This window comes from Ranitomeya imitator, chromosome 2 (genome assembly GCF_032444005.1).
Source record: "Ranitomeya imitator isolate aRanImi1 chromosome 2, aRanImi1.pri, whole genome shotgun sequence".
NCBI lineage: Eukaryota > Metazoa > Chordata > Amphibia > Anura > Dendrobatidae > Ranitomeya > Ranitomeya imitator.
In genome coordinates this window covers 135,366,847-135,387,218 of record NC_091283.1, presented here as the reverse complement: position 1 = coordinate 135,387,218, position 20,372 = coordinate 135,366,847, and the positions used below count along the sequence as shown (strand labels likewise).

Here is a 20,372-nt window from a genome sequence, read left to right as displayed (position 1 = left end):
AAGCAACCTGGGCTTCCATAACACCTCAGCAGTGCCACAGGCTGATCATCTGCATGCCACGCCGCATTGATGCAACAACTGATGCAAAAGGAGCCCGATAAAGTATTGAGTGCATTTACTGAACATACCTTTCAGTAGGCCAACAGTTCAGATTTTAAAAGCATTTTTCAAGCTGGTGTTATAAAGTATTCTAATTTACTGAGATAATGACTTTTGGGTTTGCATTGGCTGTAAGCCATAATCAACAATAACAGAAGTAAACACTTGAAATAGATCACTCTGTCATTACATTACTATATAATGGGTTTCACTTTTTGTATTGAAGATTGATGATAATTGGCTCTCACTGTAGACATATTTGCGAGTTATTCTGTAAATTTTGTGGCCCCTTTTAATGTGTCTTTCTTTTCAAATTTTTTTTTTTCGATAGTTGTATATATATTGATGAAGTGCGACTTTTCCAAATGTTTCATTTTTTTTTTGGCATATCTCACTCCATTCCACACCCCTCTCCCTCCCTCCCTATGTAAGGTTTCTGGATGATTTTTATTTTGACACAGTTGAACCCTCATGCATGACATTTAAAGGGAACCTGTCACCCCCTGGGACATGTATAGCCTATTAATATGGGTATACAGGTGATAGAAATGTTAAACTAATCCTACCCGTATGCCTCATATTAATGATCTTGTTGTTGAGACAACTTATTTTATTTCTTTATGCTAATGATTTCTTCCAGGCTTCGTGGCATGCCTCCTGTTTTCATTGTAATATCACCCTCCTCCCATGCACGTGACAGTGCTCTGTGACGTGAAGTTGTGGCGCCAGAATCCTGCACCTGCACCTGCACCCTGCACTCCCTCCACAATCCCTCTAGAATAACCATACCTTTTCCTCCCTTCTATGGGCAGAATATTCAGGGATCTTCTGCGCAGGTGAGTCATTGCGACTTCCACTCCAGTGACCTCCAACGCATGCGACGATAAGGTGTTTTCCACACTTCCTCCCTCTCCCTGCATAGTCATCACTAAGAACCATGTGTATATATGAAATAAAATAGGTTTTCTCAATAACAAGACCACTAATATGAGGCATACAAGTAGGACTAGTGTAACATTTCTATCACCTGTATGCCCATATTAATAGGTTATATACATCCCAGGGGGTGACAGATTCTCTTTAAAATAATTCCAGTGACTTTTTGCACTAAAAAGTTGGAAAACTGATTAAAAAATAATTTGATTTTGCACCAATTTCAGAAACTGTGTTTTTTGTGCATTTTGATGAATTTGGAGAATAAATCCTCAGAGAATACCACATCACAAAAAAGAAAAGTGACTTAAAATGCAAATGATGAATCAGGAGCTTCCTCCTTTAACACTCCTTCATCTTTAAAGGGAATCTGTGACAGCTCTCTTCATTCTGAGAGCAGCATGAGGTGGGGGCAGAGATCCTGATTCCAGAGATGTGTCAATTTCTCAATAATTTGCTGTAGTTTTAATACAATCAGTGTTTTATCAGAAAGAAATTAACACTACAGGACAAGGTTTCTGGTGTCAAGCAGTCCAGCTAATCTGTGTAACCCCGCCCCCACCACTGATTTGGAACTGTCTGACTATGTACACAGTCAGTGGTGTGGGCGTACACAGCTCAGCATTCTGACCACTGCTACACTTACAGCAGAGAAAACAGGGATTCTATGAAAACTCCACCAAACAGCCCAATAAGTGATATAAATCGCTGGAATCAGGGTGACTACATCATGAAAGGTCTCAGACTCAGATTGCATAGCAAAAACCTGCACCTGCTGATAGATTCCTTTTAATGGATGGTGGTTGTGATTCTCCCATTGGTTCTGACCTCAACAAATCCTTTCATTTTGAGTATTGCCTCCATTCTTTTTGTACTTTTTGCACATGCTCTGGTATCCTGCTTTTCATACTGCGCATGCATGTAGACCACACTTACAGATGAGCCATTCGACACCTACATGACTTATTGGCGCTAGCACAGAGGTCATGCAAGCTAACTGGATCATTACCTGCTCTTCATCTATCTGCCACAATAAGCATGTTTGCCTAAAGGCTTTGCACAGTAGAATTCCCCAAGAGTAGACCATTTATCCTGTAAAATACTTCCTTAAAGCTTTATTCTCATCGTCAGGAGCCTATCCCAATATGTGGTAGGTGTAGTGATAATATTAGCAAATACCTCCATTTAGAAATGAAGTATAATGCTTCTGATTAGCTATGTCACTTAAAGGGTATTGGAATAGCTTAGATATCCATGAATACGACCACTAACAACTAATAGTGATGAGCGAACATGATCGGATAAGGTGTTATCTGAGCATGCTCGGGTGCTAACCAAGTGCCATCGGCATGCTCAAAAAATATGTTCAAGTCTCCGCGGCTGCATTTCTCTTGTCTGTTCAACAGCCGCAACACTTGCAGGGATTGCCTAATAAATAGACATCCCTGACGGTGTATCAGCTGTCAAACAGCTGCGAGACATGCAGCCGCTGGGACTTGAATATATTTTTTGCGCACGGCGAAGGCACTCGAGCATGCTCACAAAACATGTTACCTGAGCACGTTCGCTCATCACTACTAACTGTCACTATATGAGTGGTCCACCTGCAGCTGTTAGAGGAACATGATGGCTGATCATATCAGCTGTCATGTGCAGGGAAATATGCCGAAGCCCGCATCAAAGGCAGGGACACAACCTTTGTTGTACCTATACGGCAAAGGTCGCAAAGGGATTAATATTCATCACACTTCTAAGATATGATTTTTCACCACAAATTTGAAAGTTGGTCTCAAAGAGGTTTAAATGTAATACAGTACAAGTGAAAATAAAATTCTCAAACTTACACAAGAGGAAATAACAGTAAGTGCCTCTTGGAAGTACTGCCAGGCCTCCTCCTGGTCATAATTCTCTACCTCCGCAAATCTTTCAGGTAAGCTCAATTTTATTAGGCTATGTAGACATTTACTATTTGTAAAACAAAATCAAATTATTATTAAAATGAGTAATAACTATTAAACAAACCGCATTAAAGCATTATAGTGTTTCTACATATAATTCCCATATAATAGCGATTTTATTTATTTCTTTGCAGGGCGAGTTGTAGTCTTCAATGGCACTGTTACTGTAAAAGTCAGAAGGAGGGTAAAACCTAGGATTTACCGGTCAATCTGGACATTCACCGAGACCATCGGTAAAAGCTCAAAATGAAAAGTAAAATTGGACTTTTACCGGTGAAGTCTTGGTAAATGTTAACATTTCTCAACAGCGTTGGTAAAAGTCAGATGTATTCCATATAAACGAACGATTTTGGACTTTTACCTGGGCGAATTGGTAAAGCTTTACATTTACCAGCATGTGTTGGTAAAAGTAACTTTGAGTCACAGAATTCTGACTCTGACCAGCAGATGATGGTGGTAAAAGTTAACTAAACGCAATTTCCGACTCTGATGAAGGCACAATTTATACACTACTACACCGGCAGCGTGTGTACTTCTTGTAACTTTTTGTGAGAGGGTGCTGCGGAACACTGATACCCTAAGATTCATAGGATGTTCTCTTTTGAATATTTTAGTGTGGGGTTAGTGGTTGTATGTTAGCGGGAAGTGGGCACTTTTTGTATGATCTGAACAATAATCATAGGATAGTCAGGATTGACATCTGTATATATAGAGCATACATACGTTACAGGGTAGCAGATACCTTACAGGGTAGCAGATTTTGTTCATTGTTATTACCATATTTTCCCCATTTACTCTTATTACATTTATAAAAACTTTGAACACTGTGTCCTCCATTTCCTCGCCCGCGGTGGCTTACACTTTTTATTACACCCTTCTCAGCTACATTTACCAAGAAGCCGTGATAAATGTACACATTTACCAACAGCGCTTTGTTAAAGTCAGATGTTCCATCTTCACACCAGATATTTCTGACTTTTACCAACGCTGTTGAGAAATGTTAACATTTACCAAGACTTCACCGGTAAAAGTCCAATTTTACTTTTCATTTTGAGCTTTTACCGATGGCCTCGGTGAATGTCCAGATTGACCGGTAAATCCTAGGTTTTACCGTCCTTCTGACTTTTACAGTAACAGCACCATTCATTTTACCATGTAATGTAATGACTAGCAGGTAGAAACTTCCAGATGGAGTGATGTTGTGAAAAAAGGCAATTCTACCTTTTCTTTTATGGGGTGGGGGAACGGTGTTCATTTTTAAGAGGTTCATTTGGATTTGGGGGCAAAAATTACCTGGCAACTTAAAGGGAACCTGTCACCTGAATTTGGCGGGACTGGTTTTGGGTCATATGGGCGGAGTTTTCGGGTGTTTGATTCACCCTTTCCTTACCCGCTGGCTGCATGCTGGCTGCAATATGGGATTGAAGTTCATTCTCTGTCCTCCATAGTACACGCCTGCACAAGGCAAGATTGCTTTGCGCAGGTGTGTACTATGAAGGACAGAGAATGAACTTCAATCCAATATTGCAGCCAGCATGCAGACAGCATGCAGCCAGCGGGTAAGGAAAGGGTGAATCAAACACCCGAAAACTCCGCCCATATGACCCAAAACCAGTCCCGCCAAATTCAGGTGACAGAGTCCCTTTAATTCTACAGGTCAGTCCAATTACCGAAATACCAAATTTATACGATGTTTTGTTATTCTACTGCTTTTAAACATTCAACTTCGGGACTTTAAAATCTTGACTAGAGATGTACTGCTTAGTTTCACTGACTGTTTACGTCAAGTTACCAGAGATGATGATAAAAAAAACCCTACAGGTCGCCCTGAAAAAAAAAAAACCTCGCCCTCATACTATGGATTAAAGAAACCTATGAGTCTTAAAATATGGCAATGCAGACACCCCTCACTCCTCACATACACACATAGAAAAAAAGTTTATTAATAACAGAAAAATTAAAACTGATAAATACTGTAAATGTATTATCGTAACCCTTAAAGGACCGACCAGGAGCCACTTTGTAAGTTAATGCACAGGCCTCTTCTTTTTTTTTTATCTGACCGGTGTCACTTTATGTAGTAAGAACTCTGGAATTCTTCAATGGATCCCACTGATTCTAAGATTATTTTTTTTTTGTGACATATTGTACTTCATGATAGTGGCAAAATTTGTTCTCTATGACTTGCATTTATTTGTGGAAATTTGGAGAAAATGTTGAACATTTCACAATTTTCAACTTTTAATTCTTATGTCCTTAAAGGGAATCTGTTACCCCTTTTTATTCCTACAAGCTAAAGGTACCGTCACACTGAATGATATCATTAACGATATCGTTGCTTTTGTGACGTAGCAACGATATCGTTAATGAAATCGTTATGTGTGACAGCGACCAACGATAAGGCCCCTGCTGGGAGATCGTTGGTCGCTGGGGAAAGTCCAGCACTTTATTTTGTCGCTGGATCTCCCGCTGACATCGCTGAATCGGCGTGTGTGACGCCGATCCAGCGATGTCTTCACTGGTAACCAGGGTAAACATCGGGTTACTAAGTGCAGGGCCGCGCTTAGTAACCCGATGTTTACCCTGGTTACCGTTGTAAATGTAAAAAAACAAACACTACATACTTACATTCCCGGTGTCTGGTCATGTCCCCTGCCATCAGCTTCCCGCACTGACTGGTGAGCGCCAGCCCGCCGTAAAGCACGCTGTGCAGCGGTGACGTCACCGCTGTACTTTACGGTCGGCGTCCAGTCAGTGCGGGAAGCTGAAGGCGAGGGACATGACCAGACACCGGGAATGTAAGTATGTAGTGTTTTTTTTTTTTTTACATTTACAACGGTAACCAGGGTAAACATCGGGTTACTAAGCACGGCCCTGCGCTTAGTAACCCGATGTTTACCCTGCTTACCCGGGGACCTCGGCATCGTTGGTCGCTGGAGAGCTGTCTGTGTGACAGCTCTCCAGCGACCACACAGCGGCACTGCAGCGATCGACATCGATGTCGGTATCGCTGCAGCGTCGTTTAGTGTGACGGTACCTTTAGGCCACCACCATCAGGGGCTTATCTACAGCATTCTGTAATGCTGTAGATAAGCCCCCGATGTAAAGGTACCGTCACATTTAGCGACGCTCCAGCGATATAGACAACGATCCGACCTAAACTAGATCGCTGGAGCGTCGCTGTTAGGTCGCTGTAGAGATGTCAAACACAGCAACTCCAGAACGATGCAGGAGCGATCCAGTGACGTACTTATCGTTCTCGCTGGTTGTTAGCTCTGTGAAAAGACATTGCAGGCATCGTTACTTTTGCTGTCAAACATGACGATTCACGCCGACCTGACGACCAAATAAAGTTCTGGACTTTCAGCTACGACCAGCGATGTCACAGCGGGATCCTGATCGCTGCTGCGTGTCAAACACAATGAGATCGCTATCCAGGACGCTGCAACGTCACGGATCGTTGTCGTTCTCATTGTAAAGTTGCTCAGTGTGAAGGTACCTTAACCTGAAAGATAAGAAAAACAAGTTAGATTAGTCTCACCCAGGGGCGGTCCCAGTGTGGTCCGGTCCGATGGTTGTCTGGGTCCGACGCCTCCCATCTTCATACGATGACGTCCTCTTCTTTGCTTCCTGTCGCAGCTCCTGTGCAGGCATAATTCTCTGCCCTGTTGAGGGCAGAGCAAAGTACTGCAGTGCGCAGGCGCCGGGAAAGGTCAGAGAGGCCCAACGCCTGCGCACTGCAGTACTCAACAGAGCAGACAAAGTATGCCTGCACAGGAGCCGTGACAGGAAGACAAGAAGAGGACGTCATCGTAAGAAGATGGGAGTCACCGGACCCGGTCCATGACTCCCATCGGACCGGACCACACCGGGACCGCCCCTGGGTGAGTATAATCTAACTTGCTTTTCTTATCTTTCAGGATACATCGGGGGCTTATCTACAGCATTATAGAATACTGTAGATAAGCCCCTGATGGCTGTGGCCTTAGTTTATAGGCCTAAAATGGGATGACACATTCCCTTTAAACCAGAGAGTTATGTCACACAAAATAGTTAACATTTACCACATGTCTAGTTTACATAAGCACAATTTTTTTTAAGCATCATTTTTTTTTGTTAGGAATTTACAAGGGTTAAAAGTTGACCAGCAATTTCTCATTTTACCAATTTTTTTAGGGACCATATCACATTTAAAGTGACTTTGGGGGCCTATACAGAAAATACCGAAAAGTGACACCATTCTAAAAACTTCACTCCTCAAATTCCTCAAAGCCACATTCAAGAAGCTTATTAACTGTTAAGGTGCTTCACATTAATTTATGCAATGTGGAAGGAAAAAGTGAATATTTTACTTTTTTTTTTTTTCACAAAAATTTTACTTACCCCATACCATTTTTATTTTCAGAAGGGTAACATGAGAAATTGAACCTCAAAAATTGTTGTTCAATTTCTCCTGAGTATGCAGATACCCCATATGTGATGTAAAACTACTGTTTGGGCGCAAGGCAGGGCTTGGAAAGTAAAGAGCATGCTTTGAATTTTTGAATGCAAAAATGGCTGGAATCAAGAGTGGACACAATAACACGTTAGGAGAGCCCCTGATGTGCCTAAAAAGTCACACCACCCCCCCCCCCCCCCCACAACTGACAGTATTTTGGACACTATACCCCTCAGGAAATGTATCTACATCTGTGGTGAACACCTTGCACCCCAAAGTGCTTCTTAGAAGTTTATAACGTCGCGCCGTGAACATTTAAAAAAAATAATAATAAAAAAATCACATCTTTCCCACAAATATGTTCTTTCAGACCCATGTTTTTATTTTCACAAGGGAAACAGGAGAAAAGGCACCATACAATTTTTTTGTGCAATTTCTCAATTTGAGTGCGACAATACCCCAAATGTGGTTGAAAACTACTTTTGAGGCACAGTGCAAAGCTCAAAGGGGAAGAAGCGCCATTTTGGAGTTCAGATTTTGCTGGAATGGTTTTTGGGTGCCATCATCCACTGGAAGATCCCCTGAGGTGCCAGAACGGCAGACCTTCCCCCCCATAAGTGACCCCACTTTACAAACTAATCCCCTCAATGAACTCATCTAGGGGTGTTGGGATCATATTGACACCAGAGGTATGTTACAAAATTTTATACCATTGGGCAGTGAAGAAAAAATAGTTACATTTTTATCACCAAAATATTTTAGCCACAGATTTTACATTTTCACAAGAGAAATTGGTAAAAAAATGGCACAAAAATTTGTCACAATTTCTGATGAACGTGGCTATACCCCATATGTGGTTGTACAGTACTGCATAGCTACACAGCGAGACCTGGGAAGGTCAAAGCGCTATTTGTCTCCCAGGGCACAGATTTTTCTAGAATAGTTTGCGGACGCCATATACAGAGCCCCCAAGTGCCAGAAGAGCAGAATATCCCCCTCAAGTGACTCCATTTTGGAAAATATACCCCTGCTAAACATGTGGATGCTAAATGTGGTTTAAGCACACTGTGGGGCTCAGAAAGAAGGGGGGATTTGGGAGTACAGAATTTGCTGGATTTCTTTTGCGGGGTGGAGGAGGCACAGCGCTTTTCCAGAGCCTTTGTACTACCAGTAACATGGAAGCCCCCTATATTTCCGTAAACAGATGACTTGCTTTTTTGTGGATTGAGTTGAACCTTTTATTGGGAACATTTTACATAACTTTTGGGATAACATCTATCCTGTGCTCTATGCTGAGCACTTACATGGGGGTTGCCATCTAAATCTCTGAATGATGTGATTGAGATGTAACTCGCGAGGGATCCATTCACTATAATTAGGCAGCAGGGTTACTATGGACTCCGTATGGCCTCTATTCATTGGTGTCCTTTTCAGAAGGGCACAAAACTGTGGTCGACCGGCCTTTTATGCACACCTGAAAATACGGACACCATCATGTCACTGAATGTCTCTGTATACTGCATTGGTTTTCCATGGTATGCACTAACTCTCCCCAGCTCTCCCTGACTCCTGAATGTCTCTGTATACTGCATAGTGGATGCTTTCCTAAAACGGAAAGTACTTGCAAGCAGCATAATACAAAGAATAGCAGGTTTACCCAGAATCCTTTGCAGTAGGCAGAGCTATGCAAATCATCTCTTTCCACCCCAGTCTAATCCACAGCGCTTGGAATCGCCAAGCGTGCAATGCTGCGGATTAGTTTCTAAATTTACACAGCCAACCAATTCCTACCTGTGGACACGTGTTTCGGGCTTTAGGCTCTCATCAGCACAGGGCTGGAATTGGTTGGCTGTATGGAGTGGGGCTCGGTGAGCAAGCGATACATACATGCTAGCCACCTTAGGGAGAGACCCAAGTTGGGCTAAATGTAGCGGGACAAAAGAGACCGAAAAGCCCTCTACTTAAAGGAAATACATAGTGGATGCTTTCCTGAAACGGAAAGTACTTGCAAGCAGCATAATACAAAGAATAGCAGGTTTACCCAGAATCCTTTGCAGTAGGCGGAGCTATGCAAATCATCTCTTTCCACCCCAGTCTAATCCACAGCGCTTGGAATCGCCAAGCGTGCAATGCTGTAAATCTGTATACTGCATTGATTTTTCTATGCTTCCCCTGGATCTGAGTGTCTTGGTGCAGCACATATAATCCTTTTTAGTATGCTTTCTTACCATGACCTTTTTCATGTCTCTCATTATGTTATTCTGGCATCTCTTTGAGTGGTCAGTCCAACCCCCCCCCCCCCCCTCTCTTTATGACCTCTGCTTAACTCTCTACATCTGGTCTCCCAATACCCAGCCACCTCCTCATTCACACCTGATTGCCCTTAACTGGGGATATGCAGGAGTCTGCTGCAATTCATCTTTCAACTTCCATCTTTTAAATTACATCTTTTTAATTATGATTTTGAATTAGACTGAACTGGACTGGAATTGACTGGAAGGTAACAGAATACCAACCACTACAATGTTTCGGTCTCTTTTCTCTTTCACCCCCATACTACTTTCCTTCTTACAATCTTCTGCAATCCCTCCACCTAGTAAGGAACTAGTCATTTCTTCCTCCATCCTCCCCAGCCATCTCACCTTCTCCTCAGAACTATTCCCCCACATACAATCCTTTTTCTCCAGACACACACGGCCGCATCATGTCCTATCCTGCTCCCACCTTCTAATGCTCTGTCTGCTACTCCTCATTGCTGGTGACATATACCCAAATCCCGGCCCTCCCCAACACATCCCCACGCTCATTTCTAACCCCCTGCCACGATCCTCCGCACGTTTTCCCAACCATGACAACCTCATACCTATTCATCCAGCACCCACTCCCCCGGTCACCCTACCTGGAGCACTATGTAACGCACGCTCTGTCTGCAACAAACTGCCATTTATCCATGACCTCTTCATCACCAACAAACTCTCCTTCCTCGGCCTCACTGAAACCTGGCTCACCCCCTCTGACTCGGCCTCTCCAGCTGCGCTCTCCTATGGCGGATTCCACCTCTCTCACACTCCTCGCCCCAGCAACAAACGTGGTGGAGGAGTTGGCTTGCTCCTGTCCGACACCTGCTCCTTCACTTCCATCCCGCTACCACCCTCCGCTACTCTTCCCTCGTTTGAGGTGCACTCTGTCCGCATCTATTCCCCCTCCAACCTCCAGCTGGCTGTCATCTATCACCCCCCAGAACTAGTCATCTCCACCTTTCTCGACCACTTCACCACCTGACTACTTCATTTCCTCTCTGTCGACATCCCCACTATCATCATGGGTGATTTCAATATCCCCATTGACACTTCCACCTCAGCTGCCTCTAAACTTCTATCACTGACTGCCTCCTTTGGCCTCACTCAATGATCCTCTGAGGCCACTCACAAAGATGGCCACACGCTGAACCTCATCTTCACCCGCCTCTGCTCCCTTACTAATCTCATTAACACACCCCTCCCCCTGTCTGACCACAACCTACTGACATTCTCTTCCCTCTCCTCTCCTAATGTGCAACCCCCACTCCACAAACTCCCTCGCAGAAATCTCAAACATCTCAACTTACAATCACTCTCGGAGTCCCTTCTCCCTCTTACAGACATCGTTTCCCTTCATGACACAGATGCTGCTGCCACTTTTTATAACACCACAATAACAGCAACACTCAATTCGGCCGCCCCGCTCATGCATAGTAAAACTCGTACAATCAACAGGCAGCCCTGGCCAAAGAATTGAGACGGGCTTCCAGGATTGTTGAGCGGAGATGGAAGCAATCCCGCTCTGCCGACCACTTCCATGCATACAAGCAGTCCCTCGCCAGCTTCAAGTCTGCACTCACTGCCGCAAAACAAACTTACTTCTCATCTCTCATATCCTCCCTGTCTCACAACCCTAAACAGCTTTTCAACACTTTCAATTCTCTACTCCGTCCCTCAGCACCTCCCCCCTCCCCCCTCATTTCGGGTGATGACTTTGCCTCTTTCTTTAAACAGAAGATCGATACGATCAGAGAAAGCTTTGGCCCACAGCGCCCACTGCCCCTCTTAGCTGCTCAACCCTGCTCCTCCAAAACCAGCTTCTCCACCATGACAGAAGATCAGCTCTCCACCCTCCTGTCAAGATCACATCTCAACACCTGCACTCTTGACCCGCTCCCGTCCCACCTCATCCCAACCCTAACGCACCTCTTCAACCTCTCACATACAACAGGTGTCTTCCCCTCATCCTTCAAGCATGCCAAGATCACACCCATCCTCAAAAAGCCCTCCCTTGACCCATCCTCTGTGTCTAGCTATCGCCCGATATCTCTTCTCCCTTATGCCTCCAAATTGCTGGAGCAACACGTCCATCTTGAACTGTCCTCCCACCTCTCCTCCTGCTCCCTCTTTGATCGGTTACAATCAGGCTTCCGTTCCCATCACTCAACTGAAACTGCCCTAACTAAAGTCACCAATGACCTACTAACTGCCAGGAGCAAGCGACACTACTCTGTCCTCCTTCTCCTGGACCTGTCTTCTGCCTTTGACACTGTGGACCACTCCCTTCTGCTACAGATCCTCTCATCTCTTGGCATCACAGACTTGGCCCTTTCCTGGATCTCGTCATATCTGACAGACCGAACATTCAGTGTCTCCCTCCCCACACCACCTCCTCACTCCGCCCCTTGTCAGTCGGTGTTCCTCAAGGCTCTGTTCTAGGACCCCTACTCTTCTCCATCTACACTTTCGGCCTGGGACAGCTCATAGAATCCCACGGTATGCAGTACCACCTCTACGCTGATGACACGCAGATCTACCTATCCTGACCTGACCTCACCTCCTTACTTACCAAAATCCTGCACTGTCTGTCTGCTATTTCAGCCTTCTTTTCTGCTCGCTTTCTACAACTGAACATGGACAAAACAGAATTCATCATCTTTTCCCCATCTCACTCTACCCCTCCACCAGACGTATCCATCAATGTCAATGGCTGCTCACTTTCCCCAGTCCCACACGCCGGGTGCCTCGGGGTGATCCTCGACTCTGCCCTCTCTTTCACGCCACATATCCAAGCCCTTGCCTCCTCCTGCCGTCTCAAACTCAAAAATATTTCCCAGATCCGTGCTTTCCTTGACCACAACACCGCAAAAACGCTAGTGCATGCCCTTATCATCTCCCGCCTTGACTACTGCAACCTCCGACTCTCTGGACTCCCCTCTAGCACTCCTAGTGTTTCATCACCCATCCCCTGCAGACTGAGCCCTCACGGGCAGGGTCCTCCCTCCTTATGTACCCGTGTGCCTTGTTATTTGCTCATTTTTAATGTATTTGTCTATATTTGCCCCGTATTCACATGTAAAGCGCCATGGAATAAATGGCGCTATAAAAATGTATAATAATAATAATATCAGAGGCCATTCCATTATAAGGAATATTCTGCCTGGGGTTCTGTCTAAATCACGTATTTCAGAGAATTACACGGAAACTCCGCTGTAGGCGCTCAACATAGAGCATAGGATACATGTGCGCTGAGCATTACTGCAATCTTTGGGAAGCAGAATTTACAAATCAACAGCAGTTGAAGAATTGGTTTTATTTAATTTTTACGCCATTCCTTGTGCTGTATAAGTGCTTAGACGACTTTATTCGTCGGGTTGGTGTGATTACAGTGCTACTAGATTTATTGAGGGTTTTTTTTTATGTTTGGCTCCTGTCACACACTGAAAGACGCTTTTTTTTTTCCAAAAGCTATTTTTTTGCATTGTCATAGCTTGGGAGCTATAATTTTTTCAATATTTCTGCCAACAGTCACATGGGGGCTTGTTTTTTGCGTGTCGAGTTGACAATTGTATTGGTACCATTTTTGGGCACGTAACTTTTTTTTTTATCACTTTCTATTCCAATTTTTGGGAGGCAAAATTAACAAAAAACAGCAATTCAGGAACTTTTTTGTTTTGTTTTTATGTTTAGGCAGTTTTACATGTGGTAAAACTGATAAGGAAGCTTTATCCTCTGGGCTAGGAAGATTACAGCAATACCTCATGTGATTTTTTTTTTTTCATGCTCTGGTGCTTTCACAATAAAAATTTTTATAGAAAAAATAAATACACTACGGTTCCAAAGTTTAGGGTCACCCAGACAATTGTGTTTTCCATGAAAACTCATACTTTTATTATTCAAATGAGTTGCCAAATGAATTGAAAATCTAGTCCAGATATTGATAAGGTTCGAAAAAAAGATTATTTGAAATAATTTTCTCCTTCAAACTTTGCTTTCATCAAAGAATGCTCCCTTTGCAACAATTACAGCATTGCAGACCTTTGCATTCTAGCAGTTAATTTGCTGAGGTAATCTGGAGAAATTTCCCCCCATGCTTCCAGAAGCCCCTCCCACAAGTTGGTTTGGTTTGATGGGCATTTTTTGCGTACCATATGGTCAACCTGCTCCCACAACAGGTCTTTGGGGTTGAGATCTGGTGACTGCGCTGGCCACTCCATTACAGATAGAATACCAGCTGCCTGCTTCTTCCCTAAATAGTTCTGGCATAATTTGGAGGTGTGCTTTGGGTCATTTGTCCTGTTGTAGGATGACATTGGCTCAAATCAAGCGCTGTGCACAGGGTATGGCATGGCAAAATGTAGTGATAGCCTTCCTTATTAAATATCCCTTTTACCTTGTACAAATCTCCCACTTTACCAGCACCAAAGCAACCCCAGACCATCATATTACCTCCACCATGCTTGACAGATGGTGTCAGGCACTCTTCCAGCATCTTTTCAGTTGTTCTGCATCTCACAAATGTTCTTCTTTGTGATCCAAACGCCTCAAACTTAGATTCGTCTCCCCATGACACTTTTTTCCAATCTTCCTCTGTCCAATGTCTGTGCTCTTTTGCCCATATTAATCTTTTCCTTTTATTAGCTAGTCTCAGATATGGCTTTTTCTTTGCCATTCTGCTCTGAAGGCCAGCATCCCAGAGTCACCTCTTCACTGTAGACATTGACACTGGCGTTTTGCGTGTACTATTTAACCCCTTCATGACCTTGGGATTTTTCGTTTTTCCATGTTCGTTTTTCACTCCCCTCCTTCCCAGAGCCATAACTTTTTTATTTTTCCGTCAATTTGGCCATGTGAGGGCTTATTTTTTGCGGGACGAGTTGTACTTTTGAACGATATCATTGGTTTTAGCATGTCATGTACTAGAAAACGGGAAAAAATTCCAAGTGCGGTGAAATTGCAAAAAAAGTGCAATCCCACACTTGTTTTATGTATGGCTTTTTTGCTAGGTTCACTAAATGCTAAAACTGACCTGCCATTATGATTCTCCAGGTCAGTACGAGTTCATAGACACCTAACATGACTAGGTTATTTTTTATCTAAGTGGTGAAAAAAAAATTCCAAACTTTGCTAAAAAAAAAAAAATTGCGCCATTTTCCGATACTCGTAGCGTCTCCATTTTTTGTGATCTGGGGTCGGTTGAGGGCTTATTTTTTGCGTGCCGAGATGACGTTTTTAATGATAGCATTTTGGGTGCAGATACGTTCTTTTGATCGCCCGCTATTGCATTTTAATGCAATGTCGCGGCGACCTAAAAAACGTAATTCTGGTGTTTCAAATTTTTTTCTCACTACGCCGTTTAGCGATCAGGTTAATGCTTTTTTTTAATTGATCGGGCGATTCTGAGCGCGGCGATACCAAATATGTGTAGATTTGATTTTTTTTTTAATTGATTTATTTTTTGCAGGTGTGCTGTGAGCGCCGACCACAGGGTGGCGCTCACAGCCACCGGTCATCAGTAACCATAGAGGTCTCTAGGACCTCTATGGTTACCATCCTGACGCATCGCCGACCCCCGATCATGTGACGGGGGTCGGCGATGACGTCATTTCCGGCCGCCCGGCCAGAAGCGGTAGTTAAATGCCGCTGTCTGCGTTTGACAACGGCATTTAACTAGTTAATAGGTGCGGGCAGATCGCGATTCTGCCCGCGCCTATTCCGGCACATGTCAGCTGTTCAAAACAGCTGACATGTCCCAGCTTTGATGCGGGCTCACCGCGGAGCCCTGCATCAAAGCAGGGGATCTGACCTCGGACGTACTATCCCGTCCGAGGTCAGATAGGGGTTAATGAAGCTGCCAGTTGAGGACCTGTGAGGCGTCGATTTCTCAAACTACAGACTCTAATGTACTTGTCTTGTTGCTCAGTTGTGCAGCGTGGCCTCCCACTTTTCTTTCTACTCTGGTTAGAGCCTGTTTGTGATCTCCTCTGAAGGGAGTAGTACACACCGTTGCAGGAAATCTTCAGTTTCTTGGCAATTTCTCACATGGAATAGCATTCATTTCTAAGAACAAGAATAGACTGTCGAGTATTACATGAAAGTTCTTTTTTTCTGGCCATTTTGAGAGTTTAATGGAACCAACAAATGTAATGCTCCAGATTCTCAACTAGCTCAAAGGAAGGTCAGGTTTATAGGTTCTCTAATCAGCCAAACTTTTCAGTTGTGCTAACATACTTGCACAAGGGTTTTCAAGGGTATTCTAACCATCCATTAGCCTTCTTACACAGTTAGCAAACACAAATTACCATAAGAACACTGGAGTGATGGTTGTTGGAAATGGGCCTCTATACACCTTTGAAGATATTGCATTACAAACCAGACGTTTGCAGCTAAAATAGTCATTTACCACATTAACAATGTATAGTGTATAGTGTATTTAATGATGGTTGTTGGAAATGGGCCTTTCTACACCTTTGAAGATATTGCATTACAAACCAGACGTTTGCAGCTAAAATAGTCATTTACCACATTAACAATGTATAGTGTATTTCTGAATCATTTAATGTTAGCTTCATTGGAAAAAAAACTGTGCTTTTCTTTCAAAAATAAGGACATTTCTAAGTGACCCTAAACTTTGGAACGATAGTGTAATTATTTTTGCATCACTATATTCTAAAAGCAATCATTTTTAAAAAAATTTACAGGGTTCACTGAACAGGTTAACTAGTTTGACAATTTTGTGTAGTTTTCTTTTTTTCTACATAAAATATGTATTAGTGTAATATTTATTTTAATCTTTTAAAAACATTTTTTACAATTTTTTCTTTTACTTTTTTTTTCACTTTTCACTTTTTTACTTAGTCCCTCTATGGAACTTTCACTTTTTTCGCATTAATTGCAGGTATAATGCATTGCAATTAGAGATGGACGAACCCAAACAGTAAAGTTTGCCGTCCTTAACGAGCACCTAATTTTCATGCACGGACACCGAATACGGACTTTACCAAGAAGTCAGTGCTATTCTTCAGATTCGGCCCCCAAACACCGGGTGTTTGTCACGTTGACATACGTATGACAGCGCAGCAAACACTGCTTCTCATCGGCAGTAACATCATTACCGCCGGTCAGACAGCAGCAGTTCCCACGCTGTCAAATGAGAGAGAGCTCGCAGCTGTCATATGAGGTAAAAATACTCTCGCCGTTATTAGTGACAGCAGGCTTAGGCTGATGGGAGCAGTTGTCCCATCAGCTAACGCCAGTGACTGGAGGTAACCTTTTTACCTCCAAACACATCTGCGGCCTCACGCTGTTTGACAACGTGGGAACCACGGCTGTCTGACCGGCGGTAATGATTTTACTATCGATCAGAAGCAGTGTTTGCCGCTCTGTCATGTACATGACAGCATGGCAAACACTGGATGTTCGGATCCCTAATTCAAGTGAATGGGGTTCGGGTATTGCTCTGGTACCCGAACCTGAACTTTTTTTTTTTTTTTAAACTGTGGGGACCATTATACAGTATGGGTGCTAATGTAGGGGCCATTACATAGTTTGTGGCTTAGTATGGGCCCACTAAACAGTTTGGGGGCTAATTCAGGAGCAATTATACAGTTTGGAGGCTAATGCAGGAGCAATTATAGAGGTTGGGTGCTAATGCAGGGCCATTATACAGTGTGGAAGCTAATGTAGAGGCCATTATGCAGTTTAGGGGCTCATGCAGGGGGCAACTATACAGTTAAACTTTGTGGTAGAGCAGAGAAACGTGGTCTCCCTACACTAAAGCTCTCCATTCTGAAGACCAAAGGTCTCTGAGTATACAGCCTGCAGAACAGGATGAGCCACTGGAGGAGGCTTGGGTGGAGTGGTGTCAGGATTTTGATGTCCTGTACTTGCACTGGTATGATTACATCAACATCTTTGCGTTGTCTGCTGTCTGACTTATCAGGATTTGGAGTATGTTATGTTTTGATTTTATTTAGTACTTACGGTACAACTGTGGAGGCACCATAAAGTGTGGGGGACCCTCATACAGTGTGGAGGATGCTGTGAGTGGCCCTCACACAGTGTTGAAGCTACTTTGAAGGCCCTCAAAGTGCAAGGACCCTCATACAGCATGGGGGCTACTGTGGAGGTCTCTCTTACAGTGTGAGAGCATTGTAAAGTGTTGGGGATCCTCATACAGTGTGGGCCCTTAGTCAGTGTAGGGTTACTTCAGGGGCCTCATAAAGTTTGAGGAAATCAAAGTTTAGGAGGCCCTCATAGAGTGTGGTGATTATCTGCTGGGTTTCCCTGTAACCACGATTTGGGTGCGCCACCGTAGATGTAATCAGGGCTACCTGGTTAGGGGGTCCACTCAGATGCTTCGCTCCATCTGAGCAGAATCACTAACTATGCCTCTTCCCAGCCTAAAATTTGCCTGCAAAGATCCCATCTAAACCTTATTACAGCAGCATCCACATGATATTAGCTAATGCACGGTGTGAAAAAGAGCAGCAACTTCCAGAGAAAAGTTTAGTTTGAAATTACATAAATTAGTATGGTATTACTGATGGAGTAGTAAAGTTATCTTATTATTTAGCTTAGTTCTACCTTTTGTTATAGGGGGCGGTGTGCTCCTGAATGATTGACAGTTTTGACTAGTGGCATTGTTCCGCAGCTGGCAACAGAGTTCTTTCCCATGCTGCAATCAGAAGCAGCTTTTGCCTCTGCATCATCAGAGGAGGGAAGGCCAATGAAGCCCGGAATAAAACTAAATAATTGTTGTGTGGTGGTTATACAATAAAAAACAAACATTTTCCTTCAGTAATTATCATGGACAAACAACGCTCCTAGAAATTTGAGGACATTCCTACATTCAAATGATCCTAAATCAGTGTATTATTAGAGATAAAAGGCATACCTTATCCTGCAGACATCCAATGAGTCCTGCTTCTTATGTTGAATTAAAGCAGCCTGTAACACTTTCTTGCAAATTGATGGATAATATGCTGGAGCTTCCATTGACACAGCTAAATTATTTTTAAAAAAAGGTAATAAAAGAAATATGTAGATAAATACTGACAGCAGGCAGGATTATACTTTACTTGTAACATACTGTACAGACTTGTTTATTTCTAATACATAATCCTGTGATATTGTTGAAATGATGAAGCTTTCAACTAATACACAAATTCTGGAGTGTAAGGCCATGTTCACACAGTGCGTTTTTTACCGCGGAACCGCGGCGGTTTTGCCGCTGCGGTTCCGCAGCTGTTTTCCATGCAGGGTACAGTACACTGTACCCTATGGAAAACAGGACACACTGTGCACATGGTCCGGAAATTGTAAAAAAAAAGCCGCGCTGAATAGCTCCCGGAAAAAAGAAGGAGCATGTCAATTCTTCTTCCTGAACCGCAGCGGTTCTGCACCCATAGACCTCCATTGTGAGGTCAAAATCGCAGTAAAACCCGCAGATCAAAAATATATCTGCGGGTTTTACTGCGATTTGATGTGCAGAACCGCTGCAGCAGGAAGTGCGGGGGAGCGGGCGGAAGTGCGTGGGCGGAGTGTGGCTGCCCCCCCGTGCTCCGATCCCGCCCCCCCGTGCTCCGATGCCCCCCCCCGTGCTCCGATGCCCCCCCCAGTGCTCCGATGCCCCCCCCGTGCCCTAATCTCCCCCCCTTATACTTACCCGGCGTCCCGGTGTCCGTCCGGCCGTCTTCTCCCTGGGCGCCGCCATCTTGCAAAATGGCGGGCGCATGCGCAGTGCGCCCGCCGAATCTGCCGGCCGGCAGATTCGCTCCAAAGTGCATTTTGATCACTGAGATATAACCTATCTCAGTGATCAAAATAAAAAAATAGTAAATGACACCCCCCCCCACTTTGTCACCCCCATTGGTAGGGACAATAAAAAAATTAAGAATTTTTTTTTTTTTTTCACTAAGGTTAGAATAGGGTTAGGGTTAGGGGTAGGGTTAGGGTTAGGGGTAGGGTTAGGGGTAGGGTTAGGGGTAGGGTTAGGGTTAGGGGTAGGGTTAGGGGTAGGGTTAGGGTTAGGGGTAGGGTTAGGGGTAGGGGTAGGGGTAGGGGTAGGGGTAGGGTTAGGGTTAGGGGTAGGGTTAGGGGTAGGGTTAGGGGTAGGGGTAGGGTTAGGGTATTTTCAGCCATTTTAGCCCTAAAAAGCTTCCTAGGAAACACACAGTAAAAAAAGGATAAAAAAACGCATCAAAAAACGCATCAAAAACGGACAAAAAAAGGACCTGCGTTTTCTGCCAAGAGCTGCAGTTTTTTAAAAAAACTGTCCTGAAAAAAAAAGGATGGAAATCCTGAACGTGTGAACATACCCTAACCCCTCCAAGCACCCAGCCCTTCATGTATGTCACTCCAAAAGAGACACCTGAAGGGGTATCTAGATTGTGAGCCTTAATAGGAAGAGTGATAATAATGTCTGTAAAGTGGTGCGGAATAAGATGGCTTTTGAAAGTATTCATGCGTCTTGGCATTTTCATGTTTTGCTACCTCATAACCTGGAATTTCACTGTTTTTTTGAGGGCTTGTGTCACGATCCATTTTTGCATTCGTGGCAGCTCTGGTTCCACTCTGTTTTAAAGGTAGCTTTTTTTCCTTTTGTGACCATTGGGGGTTAATGTCAGTTTTTCCCCCAGCTGG

The 20,372-nt window shown here is 43.8% G+C and overlaps 1 protein-coding gene across 1 annotated transcript in view; it reads right to left on the bottom strand.

The window, feature by feature from the left end:
* The window catches only part of TEX11 (testis expressed 11), a 222,369-nt gene that overhangs the window by 14,989 nt on the left and 187,008 nt on the right, over positions 1-20,372 (bottom strand). Inside the window, exons 25-26 of the mRNA XM_069754504.1 lie at positions 18,625-18,733; positions 2,877-2,997 (exon numbers count right to left, since the gene is read on the bottom strand). Of these exons, the coding sequence (XP_069610605.1) occupies positions 2,877-2,997; positions 18,625-18,733 (230 nt within the window). The remainder of the gene's footprint in view (positions 1-2,876; positions 2,998-18,624; positions 18,734-20,372) is intronic.